The sequence below is a fragment of the Osmerus mordax genome, chromosome 15 (assembly GCF_038355195.1).
Source record: "Osmerus mordax isolate fOsmMor3 chromosome 15, fOsmMor3.pri, whole genome shotgun sequence".
In the NCBI taxonomy this organism is placed as follows: Eukaryota; Metazoa; Chordata; class Actinopteri; order Osmeriformes; family Osmeridae; genus Osmerus; species Osmerus mordax.
The window spans coordinates 738724-759030 of record NC_090064.1 but is presented as its reverse complement, the minus strand read 5'-3'; the positions used below and the strand labels follow the sequence as shown (position 1 = coordinate 759030).

The 20307-nt window shown below is 38.7% G+C and overlaps 1 protein-coding gene across 7 annotated transcripts in view; it reads left to right on the top strand.

Annotated features, from left to right (window-relative positions):
- The window catches only part of nsmaf (neutral sphingomyelinase (N-SMase) activation associated factor), a 177908-nt gene that overhangs the window by 72896 nt on the left and 84705 nt on the right, over positions 1–20307 (top strand). For all 7 annotated transcript variants that reach the window (XR_010878311.1, XM_067251515.1, XM_067251514.1 and 4 more), the window contains 4 exons: positions 2152–2328; positions 2576–2655; positions 11017–11107; positions 11319–11382. Coding sequence is in view for 6 of the 7 variants with exons in the window: in XM_067251515.1 (XP_067107616.1) it covers positions 2152–2328; positions 2576–2655; positions 11017–11107; positions 11319–11382 (412 nt within the window). In the remaining variant the exon portion in view is untranslated. The remainder of the gene's footprint in view (positions 1–2151; positions 2329–2575; positions 2656–11016; positions 11108–11318; positions 11383–20307) is intronic.

The window sequence follows — 20307 nt, the reverse complement described above, 5'->3', positions numbered from 1 at the left end:
CACTGACCTTAAAGTATGCATACTCACAAATCAGTTATTTATCTCTACTATAATATGGATTTAACCATCAACACAGTATGTAAACTGACCCCTCAGAGGCTACGGTATAACCTTCAGAGCATGTGTAAGTGGCACTCCGTCCTTGTTCATTATGCCACTTATGGAGCAGGTTTCTAGCAATCGAGTGTAGCTTTATCAGTAAGCTTTGGCGCCCTCTTCTGTCTGACATCGGGTGTCGATTCACTTCCAGAAAGTTCTGCCATCTTCATTAATCAATGCAAATTCATCAACAAATGTCTCCAAAATAGTCTTCCGACAGCAAATGTTAATGTCTCAATGTCTTCTTAAATCGCAACGATTATCAAGCATTAGATGAATCCAAACTTCTGTATGTTACTAAACACGTCGATTGACTCAGCACTCCCAGTGGCAGTAACTGATGTTTGCTAGCGCAGGATAGCTTCAGCTTTAGCTCATCTATCCCAACTTCTTTTCATGGCTTGAAGCTGATTTCCACTTTCACTCTTCGAGCTATCTTATTCTTGCTCCAAGTCTGGGTTTTCTGTTCAACTCCAGTGAAGCAAGTTTTCTGACTTTATGTAAGTGGCACTCCGTCCTTTTTCATTATGCCACTTATGGAGCAGGCTTCTAGCAATAAGTATGACGCGACAAAAATTAAATCTTCAAAAACACATCTTCGTTTTAAACTTTAACTGACGGAAAAAATATACAAATATACAATATACAAAACAAACTCTTTGGGTCTAACAGTAAATCGGTATATCAATAATCTTCGTGGTGTCGTCGTCGTCGGTCAGAAAACTGTGTTGCTCCGTAACCTGACCATCTCAAAACTGACCAAGTATAAATTGGTCACATGACCACCTTTCTCTATTGTAATACATTCCACTCATTTATCCAATCAATGTACTCTACAGCTATAAAATTAAATGTTTCTCCATACATGAAATTATGACTTTACAGATTTAAATAAACAATATTCTAAATATTAACTTATGCAACAAAAAACTCTTCTTCAAATTGTCTCTTACAGCATGGAAGTCCACTGTATGTGACTCAGAGGCCTCAAGTTAAAACCTACTTCAAAAGTCTATGTTTATAATCAGTATTAACCGCATCAACTCAACTAGATCAAGGTTTTCACCGCCATAGCATGATAGATACGTACAAGGAAAACAAGTAACTTGTTTTAAATACACATTGAATAGTTTATTATCTAAATAGTAAGATAATCAATACAATAATAATGAAACATAATCAAATACAAATCACACCTTCAGAGCAATCGTTAACAAAAGTAATCACAATGTAACTAGGCGCCTAACGCACCGGAGGTGTATTGTAAACAGAACTCAAAGTGATTGGTAAAACTTCTTCCTATATACACCCAAGCCTGCATACTAAAATGGGGACACCGGCCATATGAAAGAAAGGTTGTCGCATTAAAATTCTAATTGGACTATCACTCAACACTGCAGTAGGGCAAGTGTGATTCCTTTGCAAAACAAGGGAATATGTTAACATGTTGGACCACTGCACGCACAGTCTCTGTAAACCCTCTAAATATACATGTTACAACATTAAAAGTATTACTAGAATGTGATACATAAAATAAGAAACAAAATCAAACATGACATTAAAAGCTGTTTAGAACTATATTCACAAGAACAAAACTTTTAATGATAATTTCAGAGTCTTCCTCGGTCCACCTTCCTCTTCACCTGTTGAGACCATCTTTCCAGAGGTGTGTCATTAAAGTGTGATTGTCATTTTAGCATTCATGCAAATCAACGACTGTCCCAGACGAGTGTCTGGGTGACCAGTGACAAAGGGGCTGTATTATTCAGGTCTCTGCCAATACAGCCCTACAGTTTACAGTATGTCTAAAAGTATACATTTATGTTCGTAAAACAAATGAAGAAAGAAAAGTGACCATGGTCTAAGCTAGATAATGCACATCGAGGTGTCCATTATCAGAAAATAATGGACTCCTCTGCACGTTGGACAGTTCTGGCCTCCCCGTTGTCCAATATTTTCTGATAATGGACAACTTGTCAGGCATTATCCCTTACATAACCATGTTGACAATGTTACTGAATAACATACGTATTAACTTTATTTTATGCTCAGAGAACCACACAGTGGAACACACGGCTGAGAGTTACATGCTGCAATGGCAGCGGGGCCACCTCAGTAACTACCACTACCTACTACACCTCAATAATCTGGCAGACCGCAGCTGCAATGATCTCTCTGCATACCCAGTCTTCCCCTGGATCATTTCAGACTACACAAGCACACACTTAGGTGAGTATAATTATATTTCATATTATATAATATTTTTCAAATGCCAGAAAAATCTGTAGATGCCGCTTTATAGGTTTTTTGGTTTCATTTACAGTAGTTCATTTATGTTAGAACAAATACGGCAGTCTCAGAGGGCATAATAGTCACGTTAGCATTAGCATTTCTGATATGGGGCATTTGGGAGATCATTCTTAAAATCCACAAAATTTGTTACCTCAGCTGTGCTAAGTTATATTTCTTTCGTCAGATCTGACGAGTGCTTCAACATACAGAGACCTGAGTAAGCCTGTGGGAGCACTGAACCCAGGGAGACTGGAGAGATTGTTGGTGAGACTAACACATTTTATGGAACTGCTATATTGTTATCTGGTTGAAGGCGGTTTTTCCACATAGCATGAGTTATTCCGAAGAATACAATATCAGTTGAGTTTTCATTGCAGCAGCAAATTACAAATATGTGGGCCAGTTTTACATGCCACCTCAGGTGGTGCAAAGCCATGTTTGCCACAGACTAGGAAATGTCATGAGTGTACAAATGAGTGTCATTTCAGTGTACAAATAAAAAAAGGCCACAAAGGCAATTCCCAACATTCTCTACTTAAACTGAATGTGACAAATGTTTATAAATTAATCTGACAGACAGCTTAGATATTAATGTTCTTCACATTCATTGAAATCCCCTAACCCCAAATTTCCTCAGTAAGTATTCGTTTTCTTCCATTAACAGATAAGCAATAGTACTGCCTTAGCCCTCAAATGTTGTCCAATGCAGCTCATAACAATATTGCAAATGCTTTGATTCACGGCCAGCACATCCATGGACAGTCTAAGTATACAGTTAACATTTGATTTATTTACATTTTACTTAAAAGTAGTGTATTTAGTAAATTCAACAGATAATCAAGGATCATAACTGCATAGTTCTAATAGCATTCCTGCGGTTAGAGCCATGGAACTGTCTGTCTCTCAACTACAAATGTACACAATTCAGGTGATGGAACAGTGCAACAAAAAACAGCATCTTAAGTACAACATTACAACAATTCCCTTGGCACAATCTGTTTACAAGACAGTGCTATAACGGGATATCATATAAAATATGCAAGAAGGGGTCTCAGCACAGTTCCCTGTGTTACTCCCATAGCAAAGGGGCAGGATGCTAAAGTCGACCCTTTTTTTACTGACCTAGAAGTAGCACCTGATCCAGGAGGGAGCAGTTCTAGAAATGCCCATTTTAGCCAGTGTGGAGATGAGAAGCTGGTGGTTGACCGTGTCAAAGGCTGCAGACAGGTTGAGGAGAATCAGGATGGTTGAGAGGTTAGAAATTCAAGCTGTTTCAAGGGCCTCCATCACCACCTGGAGAGCATTCACCATCAAGTGTCTAGCTTTGAACCATAAAGGCAGGAATCGGTGTGCATGTGTATTTGAGATTTGATCCTCTCGAGAAACGGGCACTTTAAAAATCAGCAGGTGTGTGGCTCAGGACCCAAGGACGTGCAGTTTTATGTGTGACAGTGTTTGGATGAATGATTAGTAAGAAATAAATATAAATATATACACGCATTCACCACCATGTTGAGCTGCACTAAGTGACGAAGAAACGAGAACTGCACTGAGTTGATGCATTTAAATGCATTGAGTTGCGCTTAGCAATGGAACCATGGATAACGGGAACTGTAATAGTATTTACCACCAGGGGTCATGGCACTTGTCCTATCAATGCTCAGAAGAAAATATGAATGCAGCATGGACGGCGGATACATTTAAATCATCATTGCAACAAAAAAACAGACATTAGCTAAGCTAAGATAGCTATTTTTTGCAAAATTGTTTGCTTGTTTATCGTCAAACAATAGACTTGTACAGGATTAAAGTGTTTTTTTATGCATGTTGTGCCACCGATACCTTTTTGTCATCACTCAATTTAAAGTGTCATCACTGAGGTCTACTGCATTTGTTCTTCCGTTTCACAGCCGTGGTGAACTAAAGCGTGGCGATCTCTGCTGTGAATGAGAGGGATGTCAGTCCACACACATTTACTGTCTAATCACAAAAAAAATTCTTCCCCAAAAAATAAAGATCCAAATAGCCAAGTATTTGGGTCCAGTCCCATGTTTCAGTAAATCATCAGAAGATTAAAAGGGACACCTCTGTACTCTCCTCATACTTATCAGAACACCTAGCACCATCCACAGGCTCACTGCCCTCTACAAACTTTATAAACATTTCTTAAATAAATAACACCAACTCTGGAACTTCACTGCAGAATCCGGTCATCTTGTGACCCCAGACAGAAAAAGGGTGATTGGATTCCTACCGTGCGGTGCTTCTCCTTCCATGACCTGAAAAAGCTCCGGAAAAAGCTTTTACTCTTACGTGTGGACCGCTGTCCAGGGTCTTGGCCCCGTCTAATCATCCATGTCGAACTCTGGCTGCCGCATCTCAGCCTTGGGTAGCCTCAGTGGTAATACCCTTCCAATAACAAACATAACTCGTCCAAAGTGACGGTGAGAAGAGGAAACTTCTGATCTTTGGTTACGCCGTGTAGTCTGTAAATGGATTGTATTCTAAATCTAAATACTGCATAAAATAAGTATTTTTTTACTGGTCAGTTATTGTGTACCGGTTTCCTCACACCACTGAGGAATAGCAGGGCTTGAAATTTGGATCGCATATGCTTCCGAAATTGTGTCTGTGGCACTCTGTGGCACCTCAAAATATATTTGAGAGCATTTGTGCGAGTGCAAATAATCGTCATGGTGCGACCTGTTTTCATTTATTTACAAAATGCTTGCTCATAAGCCTACTACACAGTACGTGTCTTCTGTGAGCTGATACAGTGACCGATCCACCGTTCTATCCAACGTTTCATAACCAATCAAACTTCATCTTGACGGTCAAACTTTGGCTGCTCGGCTAAGAACACACGTTTGGAGACTTAAACTGTTAGTTGGCCCAAGTATTGTAAGGCAGTTAAGAATTGTATGTGCAGGATATTTGTTTAATCTACATTAGTCTGAGAAAAGAAAGTGTTTTCTGAAGCTGTGTTTTCCGGCCACAAGGACAACGAATATCGAAGAGCGAGGATAGCCTACATCGCATGTGGCTCTCCTGGACTGGACATAATTTTTACTGCTTGGTGTGTGTTGGCGAGAGTTTTGCCATCTTTGGGTCAAGGTTGTGTGAGTAATTTGACAGAGAAAGTAAAGCTAGTGAAGGACAGCGATATGGGACTGTGTAACATCAGCCTTCGATAACTATTGAGTTAGCCGACGGACACGGTTCACTCACTACTATTGGATTCTACAATGTGCACCAACGTGACGACTGACCCCAATTAATTTAGTATCCAAGCTTGGTTAGAAAGACAAAGGTGTCATTATGTTTAATTTCAACTGTCACATATGGATTATTTGTTGGTAAAATGTTAGTGTGACAGTCTAATGTGATATTGTTTTCATGTAAGAGACAAACTTATATTTCATTTGGACACATTTGGTCCATTTCTGGGAAAGGTGGTTAGGGGTTATGCGGAGCGCCCAGCGTTCGAACCGGAAAACAGATGTAATCGTTTCCGCTTCTCACTTCCGTACACATCTGCAGCGCTAGGTGATGCAAATAACTTATATTGGCAGAGAAGTTCAAGCATTTTATAAATTATATTACTCTGTACATTAGGCTAAGTGTGACAAGTACGAATAAAGTGATGAGTTTATATAACGTTATAATAGCCTAACGTTAGACCGTTTCCCAGGAGGTAACCTAACGCTAGCTCTACACATTACAACGTTAGCCTACAGTACATACACAAATAAGTTATCAATGAAATATATGAATTCAGCAAATTAATTTAAGAATCTCATTTTAATTTACTGTCATATCCATATAAATCATTATTCTGGTTTCTATGGCTAGGACCTGCAGTTCATAGAAGGAATTACGTTTACTAGCCTACTACTAGACAAAAAAAACGTTAAAGTTAGCAGGTGCATAAGATTACGCTACCGACAACATTTACCTGTCAGGGCCTTTGGGAAAACGATGAAAGGCATAAATACTGTCACATTGGCAGTTGATTGCCGAACACTGCGTTCTTTGAGTCCACTTGGACTTCGTTGTCATATTGTGTCTCTTTCTGTGTAACTGTTATAACTAGCTAGTATGTAACTTTGTTACTATTAATCCAGGCAAAGTAGCGTTTTACGACAGTTTTTTTTTTTTTTTTGCAGCTTAGATCATTTCTATGAGGTGTCCAGAACAACATACTAAAAGTCCTAAGAAATCCTAGTTGAGGAAATATGTTAAATTCTCATCAATCCGAGATGTGTGCCAATAAGGCCAGGCAACATTACACCCCAATGGGGCTATTTTTTTCCCTTTACTCCGATCAAAATGAAACTTTACACACTGAAACTACCCATTAAAAGTAAAATGTTTTGTATTACAAGTTCTTTAAAAATGAATGTTAATATGCAAATGAGCTATACACGAATCGAATATGCCCAAAATACACCCAAATAGGCTTAATTTTTTCCTTTACTCCTACCACAATAAAACTTAACATAGTAAAAATATACATGAAAAGTAACTTTTTTTGTATTACAAGTTTCTTTTGAAATTAATTTGAATATGCACATGAGCTCCACACTTATTGAATATGCTCTAATTTGAATAGGCAGAAACACCATTCATATGACAAATACATCGTCCCAATCTTCATCCAATCATCCTTCTGCCAATGACCTGATGGTCATTATTGGCATAAACCTCCCGTCCAAAACATGCCACCCCCAGTCTTTTGGTCCATACGTTCACTTCCCCCTTTCCACTCCATCATTTGGTAAAAGACCCGAAGACCATGGAACTTTGCAGCTGTTGACTTTGGAGGGATAGTTACATTTATGCATTTAGCAGACACTTTTATCCAAAGCGACTTCCAAGAGAGACCTTTACAAAAGTGCCTAGGTCACTGATCATAACAACGAGATAGCCCCAAACATTGCGGATAGCCAAAACATGAAGCATACATTGTGAAAAACCAAATAAGTCCCAAAGGGAAGAACCATAAGAGCATGTTTAGACAAGTTACAATTAAACAACATGAACTTCAGAAGTGCAAGTATGTACCTGTATAAAAAGCAAGCAACAATAATATAATTCACAGCGAGTACAATAACTTTAAGTCAGTTACAACTAACCAACAAGAGCAACAAGTCTCTCAATAGGAGTCATTGTGATCCTGGAGGAAACTAACATCAGGTCCAGCCAATCATTCCTAAGTACCGGAACAAGTGCGTCTTGAGCCTTTTCTTGAATGTGGGGAGACAGTCAGTGTCTCTGATGGAGGTGGGGAATTGATTCCACCATTGGGGGGCCAGACAGGAGAAGAGCTTGTGTTGGGACCGGGCACTCTTGAGCGGTGGGACTACCAGACGGTTGTCAGAAGAAGACCGTCGTTGGCGGGTGGGGGTGTAAGGCTGGAGGAGAGACTTGATGTAGTCGGGTGCAGTCCCATTTACCGCACGGAAAATAAACTGAGTCTCCACTATATTACGCTGCACCTCAAAATGCTTCTGACCTTAGATCACAATACTTTCTTTTAGCAATTTTCAATTTTAATTGCTGCATGCATTGCCTAACTCTTACATACATATACAGTACATTTGCCTCAACCCTTACTGTAGTTCTGGGCTTGTGCTATTGTTGTTCAGTTTCTGTGCAGGCATGAACAGGGGGGACAACCTGGACATTGAGCTCTGAGTAATGAGCTGTCTGAAAGATTAGTGCAGCAGTGTCATTACACACTGCTGTGCCAGCTTTGCACGAACACTGACTTGGAGGTTCATGACGACAGGTTCTGAATCACGTAGCACTATCTGTGTAAAATACACAAAAAGACAATTAGACAAACATTGATACTGATGTATCCTTTGAAGTGTTTTTGAAGTGAATTTTGCTACTATTCAGATACCGCTGAATTAAGAATTGGCCTAGTAAAGTTGCTGGGGTAAGTTTGTTGACAAAGGGTTTCCTACAAATCTATTACAATACGAGGTGAGGTATACCATACCGAATACGTTGCAATAGAAAGATTTACTGTCAATCAACTTTGCCCCAATTACCTTACTTCTCCACTAACAGGTAGACTATAGCCATTTATCAAGTGTCTCAGAAGAATGTTTACATAGTCGAGAACATGCTCATGGTCAAATGAAAGCAGTTGTAATGTACGCATGATGAACGCATGCTATGCTGCAGTCATTGAACTGGAACAGACTGCAAATTTGAACAGAATACCCAAACCCATCCCTAAACATTAGCCTACTCTCAAGCTGTGTGGTTTTTTTATTCTTCTGCATGGACCTGTGACAAGCTGCTCTGACACTGATAGTACCGGTCAACCTGTCTTTGTTTGAAACTGGTGGACAAGAAGATACAGCATTCATCCATTCAGTACTTTTATCATTATTCTAACAATATTTTAGAAATCTGAAACACCTGCCAGAACAGCAGTCTACATTAGACCTACAGTCGACACATTAGACCTACAGTCAGATGGATTACATAAACACACAGGACATCGTAGTAATTATACTGTTGGTACTATAACCCCATCGCTAAAATGCAGTCTTCGTTTGACTGTTCTAATCGTCTGCGAGCAATAATAAAAGTCTAAACTAACTACTGATAGTTAGCTAGGCTAACACCATCGCTATATCCGATGCCATTAGCAAAAGCTACATATATTACATACCTTTATAATTATGAATAAATGAGGAGGCGTAAAACTTAAATACCTTGTCTAACAGAGTACTCGGGGCTCTGGACGTCCGTTTGGCAATACGGTGTACATCGGAAATTGTAATTAAGGGTAGCTCCTGTAAACACCGAAGGTGGCCATTACTACGCTGTGTTTACCTCAGTTGTACCTCGTTGTAAAGGTGACTAATCAGGCTTTCCAACTATATACAATACAATACCAATTGGTATTATTGAAGGGTAGGAATAGTTGACCGAAAAAAACATTTCCGAACTTTTTTTGAGGAGTTTATTTAATGTTTCATGTTTCTTTTCGCAACCCTAAGGATCCCTCAATATTTGGACTACATAGAAAACGTCGGTGTCAAAAGTTTTGGTAGCGATTGATTTGCTTGTATTTTTATTTACGTTCCATTGCATGGTTTAAGTAGGAATGACGTTTTTGTGGCGAAAAGTGAAGCTAATGGTGGCTAACTTGCTAGCCACAGTCATTGACGTGACTAACGTCACTAACGTCACAAGCCGCTGACTGTTAGCACAGCCAAATAGCCAATCTTTTTTTCCATACCAGTCTGTTTGAAACGATCGAAAACATGTTGTCCCTTTTGCTGCAGTAGTCCATCTAAGTCTGGCGTAGACCTCCCTCTTGCTATTAACTCCTTTTTTGAATAAAATCGAGCTAGGAGAAATTCCTCAACTCTGTGATATCGGCAGACACCGCTGCTGTCATTTTGACTTTTTTTGCGGGGATTACGCTTACAATGTAATGACGTTAGCTGCGCAAATGTCCAGTAATATCTCGATTTTAATTGGTCCATGTTTGATACGTAACGTAGATGATTACTGGCATAACATTTACGTGCAAAGGCACAGCAGAGTTGTGCTTTTCGGCGTACATGTTGAATAATACACGATCGAAGTACGCAGTTTTTCGCTTGTCGTCCACAATGAATGGACAGTAAAAGCACTGCTTATTCTACCATTTTTTTGTATTTGATTATGCGTAACTGCTACATTTGTTATCGTAACGTCTAAACAATTGGAATAACACACAGATTGCATATATAAATCACAAGAATAATCAGTAAAAATACAAATACAAGTTTATTAAATAAAATGATTTAATAAACATTTTAACGTTTGAATTTTGGCAGGGTAGGCAGTGCCTACCCTGACTGCACGTCACTGCTATGTATTCAGTTCATTTTCATGAGTATATAAGAAAATGGTTTACACTTTGATATGTACATTTGATGTTTGATAAGTGGACTGTATGTGATTGTTGTTGTTTCTGAATTCATATTCAACCAAAATCCTTGTAAAAGTTTACCAACAAGGGAGCAATAAATGTTGTTATGATTTAGGTCTCGTTACATGGTTGTAAAGTGTTTTAGTTAGTATAAACTGTATCTGTCATTAGTTAAGGAATGTAACACTTTAAGAATAGGTCTGGGGAGTTTTTGATTTTTTTTTAGGAACACTGTTTAAGTAATTCTTCAGTGAAGGCACCGCGCTAAGTAACATAACATTATTATCTGGTTGTTAGCCTACTAAGCTCTGAATTCTCTAGCTCTAGTTGGTAAACAGATTTGACTAGTCAAATCATCCTTTAGCTGGAAACCCAGGATCCTGTTTATGTTATGAGTGTGACTGGTGTGTCAGAAAACCACTAGAAAGGGGTTACATACAAATTGTAGTTGTGGTGATTCTTAATATTCGGTGGATGCTCCTACATTTTTGCTGTTGCTCCTAACTCCTAAATTGGGAGCACCAGTGCCACCAAGTAAAAAAGTTTATTTCAATCCCTGGACTGCACTCTGTCTCCTTATTTTACTTACACATCACGGGCCACTGCTCCCATCCTAAAATAAGTTTAATCTGTAATATGGCCTTTATGTGGTAAGAAGTAATTGGTGTCTTCTTTTATAGATGCGGTACAAAGACATGCCTGAACCCCGTTTTATGTATGGCAGTCATTACTCCTCTCCTGGCTATGTGCTATTCTACTTGGTGAGAGTGGGTAAGTATTTTATTTTGCAAAGTATTTGACAATAGTTTGATTACATGTTGTTGCCAAATGATTTAGTAAAGCATGTGTAGTTTTTTGTGTTAATAGTACATTTTGATATCAGTATTGCCTATTTCAAAAATGGGCTCCATTGAAATATTTGTTTTCTTTAATAAGTTACCTACATAGTTACTTACACAACTCATAATTTTCACACTTTCAGCTCCAGAGCACATGCTGTGTCTACAAAATGGCCGCTACGACAACGCAGACCGCATGTTTAATAAGTTAGTAATTGCTAACTATGATTTAAATATCATTTTTGTGTTTGTAAAATCCCAGCCTATTATGTTTATTTGCTGACGTTTCATATTATGGCATCATTACTATATTTCATTTATGTTTATTGCTTATAACGTGTGACACCTCCATAACACTTAGTTACAGTCAACATAACACAGATATTTTACCTATGAAAAGATCATTAGCTGACTAAACACCAGTTTATTAGGTACACCCATCTAGTGCCAGGTTGTAATCTGTTTTGTTTCCAGATTAGCCTAAATTACAAGGTGTCCAAAACATTCTGCAATGGTGATATAACATACTGTCATAATGGCATCATGTATTTATTGCAGACGGTGGTACATTTTAGCCTGTTTCTTCATTTCTTCCCAAAGATGCTCTGTCAGGAAGGCCACTGAAGTACACTTAAATCACTGCCATATTCTTAGAACCATTCTGATACAATATGTGTCTCTTAGAGTCTTTGAACGTAAAACACACACACACACAGTGCATTGTGCCCATGATAAAATTGGTGGCACAGGAATACAGATTCCTGGAATTATAGATGATGTCGGTGACACACACAGATGTCTGGACTTATAGATAGTGCAGTGCCCGTGATGCAGCTGGTGATGACAGTTCTTATCAGCGGTTTTGGTTCCTATATTTCTCAGATCACAATTGAAATTCTCTTGAAGTACTTGTTCAACCTCAACATAATCTATTCTAATCAAATTGCCAATGCTGTGGTAGCCTACATTCATGCAAATGGTTATGTAGCCTTCATTTGTCTGCTGTTTTCTACGTAATACATTGCTTATGTTGATCAAAATGTACTATTTTGTTTCTCTGTTAAATTGTCTTACCACCACAAACATCTAAACATTTAGTTCATAACAGAAGTCATTACATGCACAATGGTTGAGCCAGTTGTCATAATTCACCGTACAGCGCTCGTTGCAATGTGCAGGCAGTTTTGACATCAGTAAACACATTCATTTATGTAACTAAATTCACTTATCTATTCTGAAAGTATATCCACTTTATATTGTCATTCTGTTAGCTGATAATCGATTGTAAAAGCAAATTCCTTATAAGTTACTACGAACTCCGGTGTGTTAAGCGGAGGAGGACCAATTACAGTGAAGGGGCTGGGACCAATCACAGTGAAGGGGCTGGGATGAGTTCTGTGAAGGAAAATTCTGACGGTGCCGTGTAGTTTGAATAGTCAAGATGGCGGTTCAATACAATTTATTTAGTTTGCACAAAACATAAGTTTACAGAGTACCCTGGACCCGTCATAACGAAGGACATGTAAGCTACAGGTCGTTCGGAAGAGTGGTCCCGAACATCACATACACATTACTTTTACATACATAAGCCCAAAATGTCCTCCACATTGCCCCTCTTTTTTTTAACAACATTCCACACATCTAAACTTAGAGCCGTCTATAGGTAAGAACGAGAATAACCATCAAACCCAAGCACGTAATAAAACTCAGTAAAAGGCATCCATACCGAATACAGACATATATAAAGCAAATGTATTCCCATCAATCTAGACAGACCCCTACATTTAGAACATCAGAAGCAAACACATTACACATGAATATCTTCATCTGTAAATCTGAATTCATACTATCATTCACATCCCCCTCTAGTTTGTTCAGCAATCGCATTATTATCGGTGGAACAGTTGAAACCATTACATAATCATAGCATCAATAGAATTGTTAATACACACTATAAGTAACAACATTCCCAAAGATAAATCTTATTGTTCCTATACCACAACAAAGTACAGGTTCGGAAACGGATGCCATGGTTGTGTGATGTCCATGATTATCATCTTCAGTAGACTGTGTATTCTTCTCGTAGGCAATGCAGTCTAGTCGATCAAGTTGCAAACAACGATCAAATTGCTCACAGCAACTTCCAAAACAAACTGTACTATACGCACAGACTCTGAATCTTCCTTGGTTCAACGCAGAACGCGTGTCCTCTCCTTCCGCCGCCAGACCAGCTGCACGCTTGCAGAGACCTGCATGAACCCACTATGCTCTCCCCTCGATTATCACAGCTGAATTTGTAGTCAGGAGAATTTGGAATGACCCCGTCCACCCCGGATCCGTCCAAGATTTTCTTTCTCAACTCCTTTCACCACATCTCTTTCACCTGCCTGTGAATCTCACAGAAAGTAGACTACAAAAGGTTGCACAGTGATAAACAATTACATTCTCACAGAGGTCAGTTACATTCTCACAGAGGTCAGTTAAAGGTAACTGACTTCTTGTCGTCTGACTTAGTCTTCAAGGTCCAGTTCTCTCATCTATCAACACCAAAATAACTTCCAAACTTTAAAGCTTCCTTAACCAAGTGTGACCCATTATCATTACATATTCTCAAAGAAAAATCCCATGTAAGTATAATCTAAATTAACAAAAGCTTGACCATTGACCCCAAATCTGCCTGAGAAGTCTAAAACTTCTTCCCATCTAAAAACCATCAACAATCATTTGAACAGTATCACTTCTCCAAAATGTAATTCTACAAATTCCGTCTATCAATACTCACATGGTTTCTCTAACCTTAACTGTGAAGCTTATCGTGTTTGAATTCCTTTTCCCATATTACTTGTCCCACATATGAAGCACTGACAAAACGACTATGCATACATTACAAATCCCCTTGTATGCCAAAATTGATGCATACTTGATATCATACAAACTTTAGAGGCATGATTTTTCCATTTGTTAACTGAGCAAAATATCAAGATAAATGTTTTATGCGGACCATACAACCTCCATTTTTATTCTCATATCCTTCCTTTATCCAAAACGCATTTTCCTGTGGTTTAGCCCAAGTTCGAATCTCTATTTCTCCATTCCTTTCTCCATCTTTCCGCTGTATTCTGTAAATCTTGTAAAATATACTCAAACAAAAACAACATTCTCACTCTGGGTCAAATACATTCCAATATTTTCAACTCAACAGTATTACATCAAACCCCTCAGTCTTATACTAATGTCATAAAACTATAAAACCCCCTACGTCACTTTCCTTTTGGCTCAGTCAGTCATAAATCCCTAACTGTCACCTCATCCTTTCTAAGAAGCCTGCGCTTCCCTTAAAGAATCCGTGACAAATATTGTATCAAAGTCACGTAACAATTTGCCTCGAAAGAGTCCTGTAAACTTAAATTTGTCAAGTTAGGCTTATCCGGACATGGTAACACCCTCTCGTCGTCACTTTCTGTAAACATATGTCAATCATCAAAACGTATTACATCATTGCATGCAGGCAATCCAGAAACTGCTCCAACTAGTGTCAGCACTAGCATTTCCCTGTGAAATAATTAGCATTGTTAGAGTGAGCCCCACATTTCCATACAGCAAGTTGCTTTAGTAACAGCAATTTGCTTCACAGGTGAACATAATAAATTTCCATACCTTCTCCATATTTGAGATTTTTTGAAACAAGTTTGAAAAAGATATTGAGATTAGCGAGGATTTCATGCTATTTTCATAGATTAGCAATTAATTGGAATTGTATTCAAAACTTTATTGGAAAAGTAAAGGGTGTGGAATTAGGCCAGACATTATTAGAATAATCTGGTGTATATTTGAGATTTTTTGACACAAGTTTGAAAAAGATATTGAGATTAGCAAGGATTTCATGCTACTTTCAGAGATTAGCGATTTTCTATCATTTGAAAAAAAGTTTTATTTAAAAAGTAAAGGGTGTGGAAGTAGGCCAGACATTATTAGAATAATCTGGTGTGTATTTGAGATTTTTCGAGACAAGTTTGAAAAATATATTGAGATTAGCGAGGATTTCATGCTATTTTCATAGATTAGCGATTAATTGGAATTTTATTAAAAACGTTATTGAAAAAGTAAAGGGTGTGGAAGTAGGGCAGACATTATTAGAATAATCTCGTGTATATTTGAGATTTTTTGACACAAGTTTGAAAAAGATATTGAGATTAGCGAGGATTTCATGCTATCTTCAGAGATTAGCAATTAATTGGAATTGTATTCAAAACTTTATTGAAAACGTAAAGGGTGTGGAAGTAGGCCAGACATTATTAGAATAATCTGGTGTATATTTGAGATTTTTTGACACAAATCTGGAAAAATTATTAAGATTTCAAGCTATTTTCATAGATTAGCAATTTTCTATCATTCTTTTAAAAACATTATTGAAAAGGTAAAGGGTGTGGAAGTAGGCCAGACATTATTACAATAATCTGGTGTGTATTTGAGATTTAAAAAAATAAATGTTGACAAATATATTGAGATTAGCGAGGATTTCATGCTATTTTCAGAGATTAGCAATTAATTGGAATTTTATTCAAAACCTTATTGAAAAAGTAAAGGGTGTGGAAGTATGCCAGACATTATTAGAATAATCTGGTGTATATTTGAAATCTGGAAAAGTTATTGATATTAGTGAAGATTTCATGCTATTTTCAGAGATTAGCAATTTTCTATCATTCTTTTAAAAACATTATTGAAAAAGTGAAGGGTGTGGAAGTATACCAGACATTGTTGGGATACTCTGCTTTTTGTGTGAGGTTTTATAGTCATAAAATCATTATAAAAGTCATAATTGTTCAAAATTGTATGGGTAATTTTGACCCAGTCCCTAACTACAAGCTATCTTGCAAAAGACGTTCTCGGAACCGTCTGTCAGAAGATGCCTGAGTCGTAAAGGTATGATAAATGTCTAACCTTGCGTTCGTAGTCTGTTCTTAGTTTCCCGGCAAAACCTTGTCTGATTTAATCGAGACACGCACCGTTGTTTCCATACCATCCAGAAAATCAGAATCGTGAATCTAGCATTTTGGGGAAATAAATGAACAATTTACCACACTATTCTGTTCTAATATTTCTTTATCTCTAACTCTACCTGCCTCCATCCAATCAGAAAAAGCCCAGGCTTAAAGCTATTATTTTCTTTTTTTTCTCAAATCGTGTATCAATTTCTCTCTGCACAAGCTTTTTTCGTAATTCAATAAGGTCCTTAAAACAAAACGACCCGACACTCGGAAACCCACATTTATCAATCCATATCTGAATTTGCAACAAACTATCGTTACCATACTTTTGTTTCATGTAATCCATGTTTGGATAGGTTCATTCTGCCCCCAGACCATCGTTAGCCCTATTCATGTTCAAATTACAATCCATATTTGACCACATTGAACCAACAATAACCAATGAAGGAAAATAAAAACAAAATTACATTTACATTTAGTCATTTAGCAGACACTCTTATCCAGAGCGACTTACAGTAAGTACAGGGACATTCCCCCGAGGCAAGTAGGGTGAAGTGCCTTGCCCAAGGACACAACGTCAGTTTGCATGACCGGGAATCGAACTGGCAACCTTCGGATTACTAGCCCGATTCCCTCACCGCTCAGCCACCTGACTATGAAATTACCCCTTTTCTTTTCTAAAACTCTTAAATTCCGACTTCACAACTTTACAAAGTAAATTTACCATTTACCAAACATGTTAAGATTTTATTCCATTAATTGTAGACTACGGTGAACATTTGTAAGGTTGTAGACTTCATAATTACACAATGTTGGTAACGAACGTCCTTTACATGTGGTTACCCTGATGAAAACGAATAAAAATAAACGGATTGATCCGTTGAGCTAGCATGCCCGTAGTTGTTTTGTTTGTTTGAGAGAAACGAGTTGTCACGCGTTGCACACAACACACACGCGTGCAGACATCCTACCGAGAGAGAACCCCCAAGTCGATTTCTAAAATCAGCATCAAATGAATTCTCGAAGTTGAAAAGCACAGGGAGTTGTATGACCCCCCAGCAAAAAATTACAACGTAGAAAAGGATCAATGCTGGGATATAGCCAATGCCATGTTTATGTACTGTAGCACAGTCCACAGACAAAACACGGTACCATCACACCTTCTCCTACCCCCGACAAGGAGAGGGTCTTCCCCCTTTGTCCTTCTCCCAGAGGAGAAGCTTCAAAGCTTCTGGCCCAGCATGGGGTCAGAAACAGAGGCCACACGGCCCACAGTATCAGACAAAGGATTTATAAGGAAGAACTTTCTTATGTGGATTTACAAACATATTCTCAAGGACTACATGGCTCATGGACACTATTTCAATGACAGTAGTTGATGTGTTATAATGTGTGTTTTTCTCATTTACTTAGAACGTTGTTTAATTGAGGTTTGATTATAACTTCCCTTCAAGGATAGTTAAGTCAGCCAATCTTGATATCAAAACGATTGTACCATACTAACAAAACCATTTATGAATGTTGTATTGTTATATTCTGAAGTTTAAGCATTCCATGGACAGTTGAAATAACGGAACTCAAAAGGTACAGCTACTTCACACCTAGGCAGATCTCAGGACGACGCCCAGGTGGGGGGAAACTGACCAATGAAAGAGGTCACCTTCACGGGGACCCCCCCTTGTTCTTTGGAGTATAAAACCCCCAAACGTACAATCACCCCGGCTTGTTCGTAGGATTAAACTGAGGTGAACCGGTCACTCTCTAACCTATTCCTCTCAATTGGCACATTCACTGAGCGCCCGGAACTTTGACGAGAGATTCCGCTTTCTATTCGTTGGACATAACGAACCTTTGACTCTTTCTTCAAACCGACAAAAGTAACTACGATTTGCAATATTTCTTACTTGTGATATATTGGCATGTTGTGATTAAATTGTTGATGTTTGATTGTATTTTACAAATTAGTTAACTTAACCCTTGCTAAGTCAGTTACCCTTGCTCGTCCATTGTTACCCCAAAGGCCTACCTGTCCCTCTCTACCCCTCTCTCTCTCTCCCTTCCCCCTTCACACGCGCTCTACACAGCCATTGTGTTGCTCGCCCTCATTTGCATACAGCCACTGTACTACTCTGACTAACCCATAACTTATCTGGTATTTGTTCATTATAATTACATTCTCCTAAATAAATCATTGTGTATAATCCTCGCGTATCACTCCCGTTATCTGATCTGCTCTACTTTCATAGAATTCACTACTTAAGATTAGACTGATTATTACGAAGGCTATTATTTCAATATTATTCAATAAGGTTTCCTCTATCCCTTTAACAATAAGAGGTGGTGCCCCCAAGAACTACATACTTTATTATAAATTAAGTATTGCTAATCTTAAACGAGCAAACCCCGCTACAGTACCATGTCAGCGTAAAGGAAAGCTCAGAGTAGCAGAAAGGCTTGGTGACCGGCACGGAGAAATGCGCGTCTGGTGTGAACAGTTTTTGCTCAGTCGTAGCCGATCATGGCGCTGCGCGGTGTGTCCAGGCGCTTTGCAGCCAGTGTGTCCCCGGCGTTAGAATTTCTGAAAATTGATGGCTTCAAATGGAGAGGGGTGACCTTCCACTCAATCAGTCCTCTACATCTATCTCCTTCTGCAGAAGCCAACATCAGTCGTGGGATTGTCCTATCAATCAAGTTGAACTGCTGCTGACTGGATGTTTTTAGAATTGTAGGGGCCTTTGATGTTATGGTTTGATGAGAGGTGGTCTTAAAAGTTTCAGAACCTCTGACTTAGGTCACTTCTTTTGCCTATTCTAACAATCAATCAAACAGTATGAATGCCTGTCTGCCTGCTAGGGCTGAACGATTTCAGAAAATAACATGATCACGATTAATTTGCAATTGCGATTTAATATGCAATTATTATATGATGTAGGCCTATTATTAATATAGATATATACTAGCCTACTGATCTCCAGTCAGCAACATAACACACAAAGTTCAGAAAAACTAAGGAGAACATACCGCCTGTAGCCTACCTCATAGAAAATATTTTGGTAAATCAAAGCTAAACTAGAAACGTATACGCTTTAGTTGCAGTTTCTTAACTAAAGCTAGCTAGTTAGCTACCATTTCGTAAAAATAACTTGCGCTGTGGAGACAGTGGGAAATATTTAGAACTCACGCATCTAAAGGTTAAATCTTAGAAGAAAAAGAAACACTGTCTGAACATTTCTGATCCAGTCAGTAGCCTAACAGAAACAGTATGGCACGGTCAGCCATAGTGATCCTACCGTATGTGTATCACCGAGGGGCCTCATATTTTTCGTGATGAACGCTGTTACTGCTTGAGTAATTTAGTAGTACATTAATATGGAGTTAGGCTTTGAAACATTTTGATCAGTGATCCTGTCGGGTGTTATTTGGCTTATTTGACACACTGGTGTTCAGCATTTTAGCTATGCATCGTACATGGCTTTGTGGTGTTTTTTAGGGCCGAATTAGGTTGGTAGTGTTGCCCCGTGAGGTAGCAACGTTAGCCAGGCAGGTTTTGCACAATACTTGACACTGCGCAGCATCTTTTTTAAAGGCAAAATTGGCAAAGTGTCTGTAGTGTCAGGTTCTGTCAAATCAAATCAAATGTATTTGTATAGCCCTTTTTACACGCAAGCATGTCACAGAGGGCTTCACATATGCCCATAGAACTGCCCCTCAACCAACCTAAACCCTCAAGGAAGACAAGGAAAAACTCCCAAAAAACTCTCAACGGGAGAAAAAATGGAAGAAACCTTGGGAGGAGCAATTCAAAGAGGGATCCCCTCCTCCAGAGACGGTTGGTGAGAAAGAGGAGCAGAACACAGGCTAAACATAGTCATACAGTGTCGGTGGGTTTTTAAAACACCAAAATCCATTGTTCAACTTTATAGATGTAGGACAGGACCGGGAGACTCGCGACCAGGTCCAGCGTTGGCTGACCGACGACCAGGCAGGTGCTGACAACTCAAACCCCCCACACCACAAGGGATGTGTGTGGGGGGGGACAGAGAGAGGAGAGCAGGGATTAGAGAATGCCAGGAGCAGCTAACAGTTACAGTCATAATAGAATGAGATCCCCACCGGTCAAGTGTGGACTGGTGCAGAAATTTAA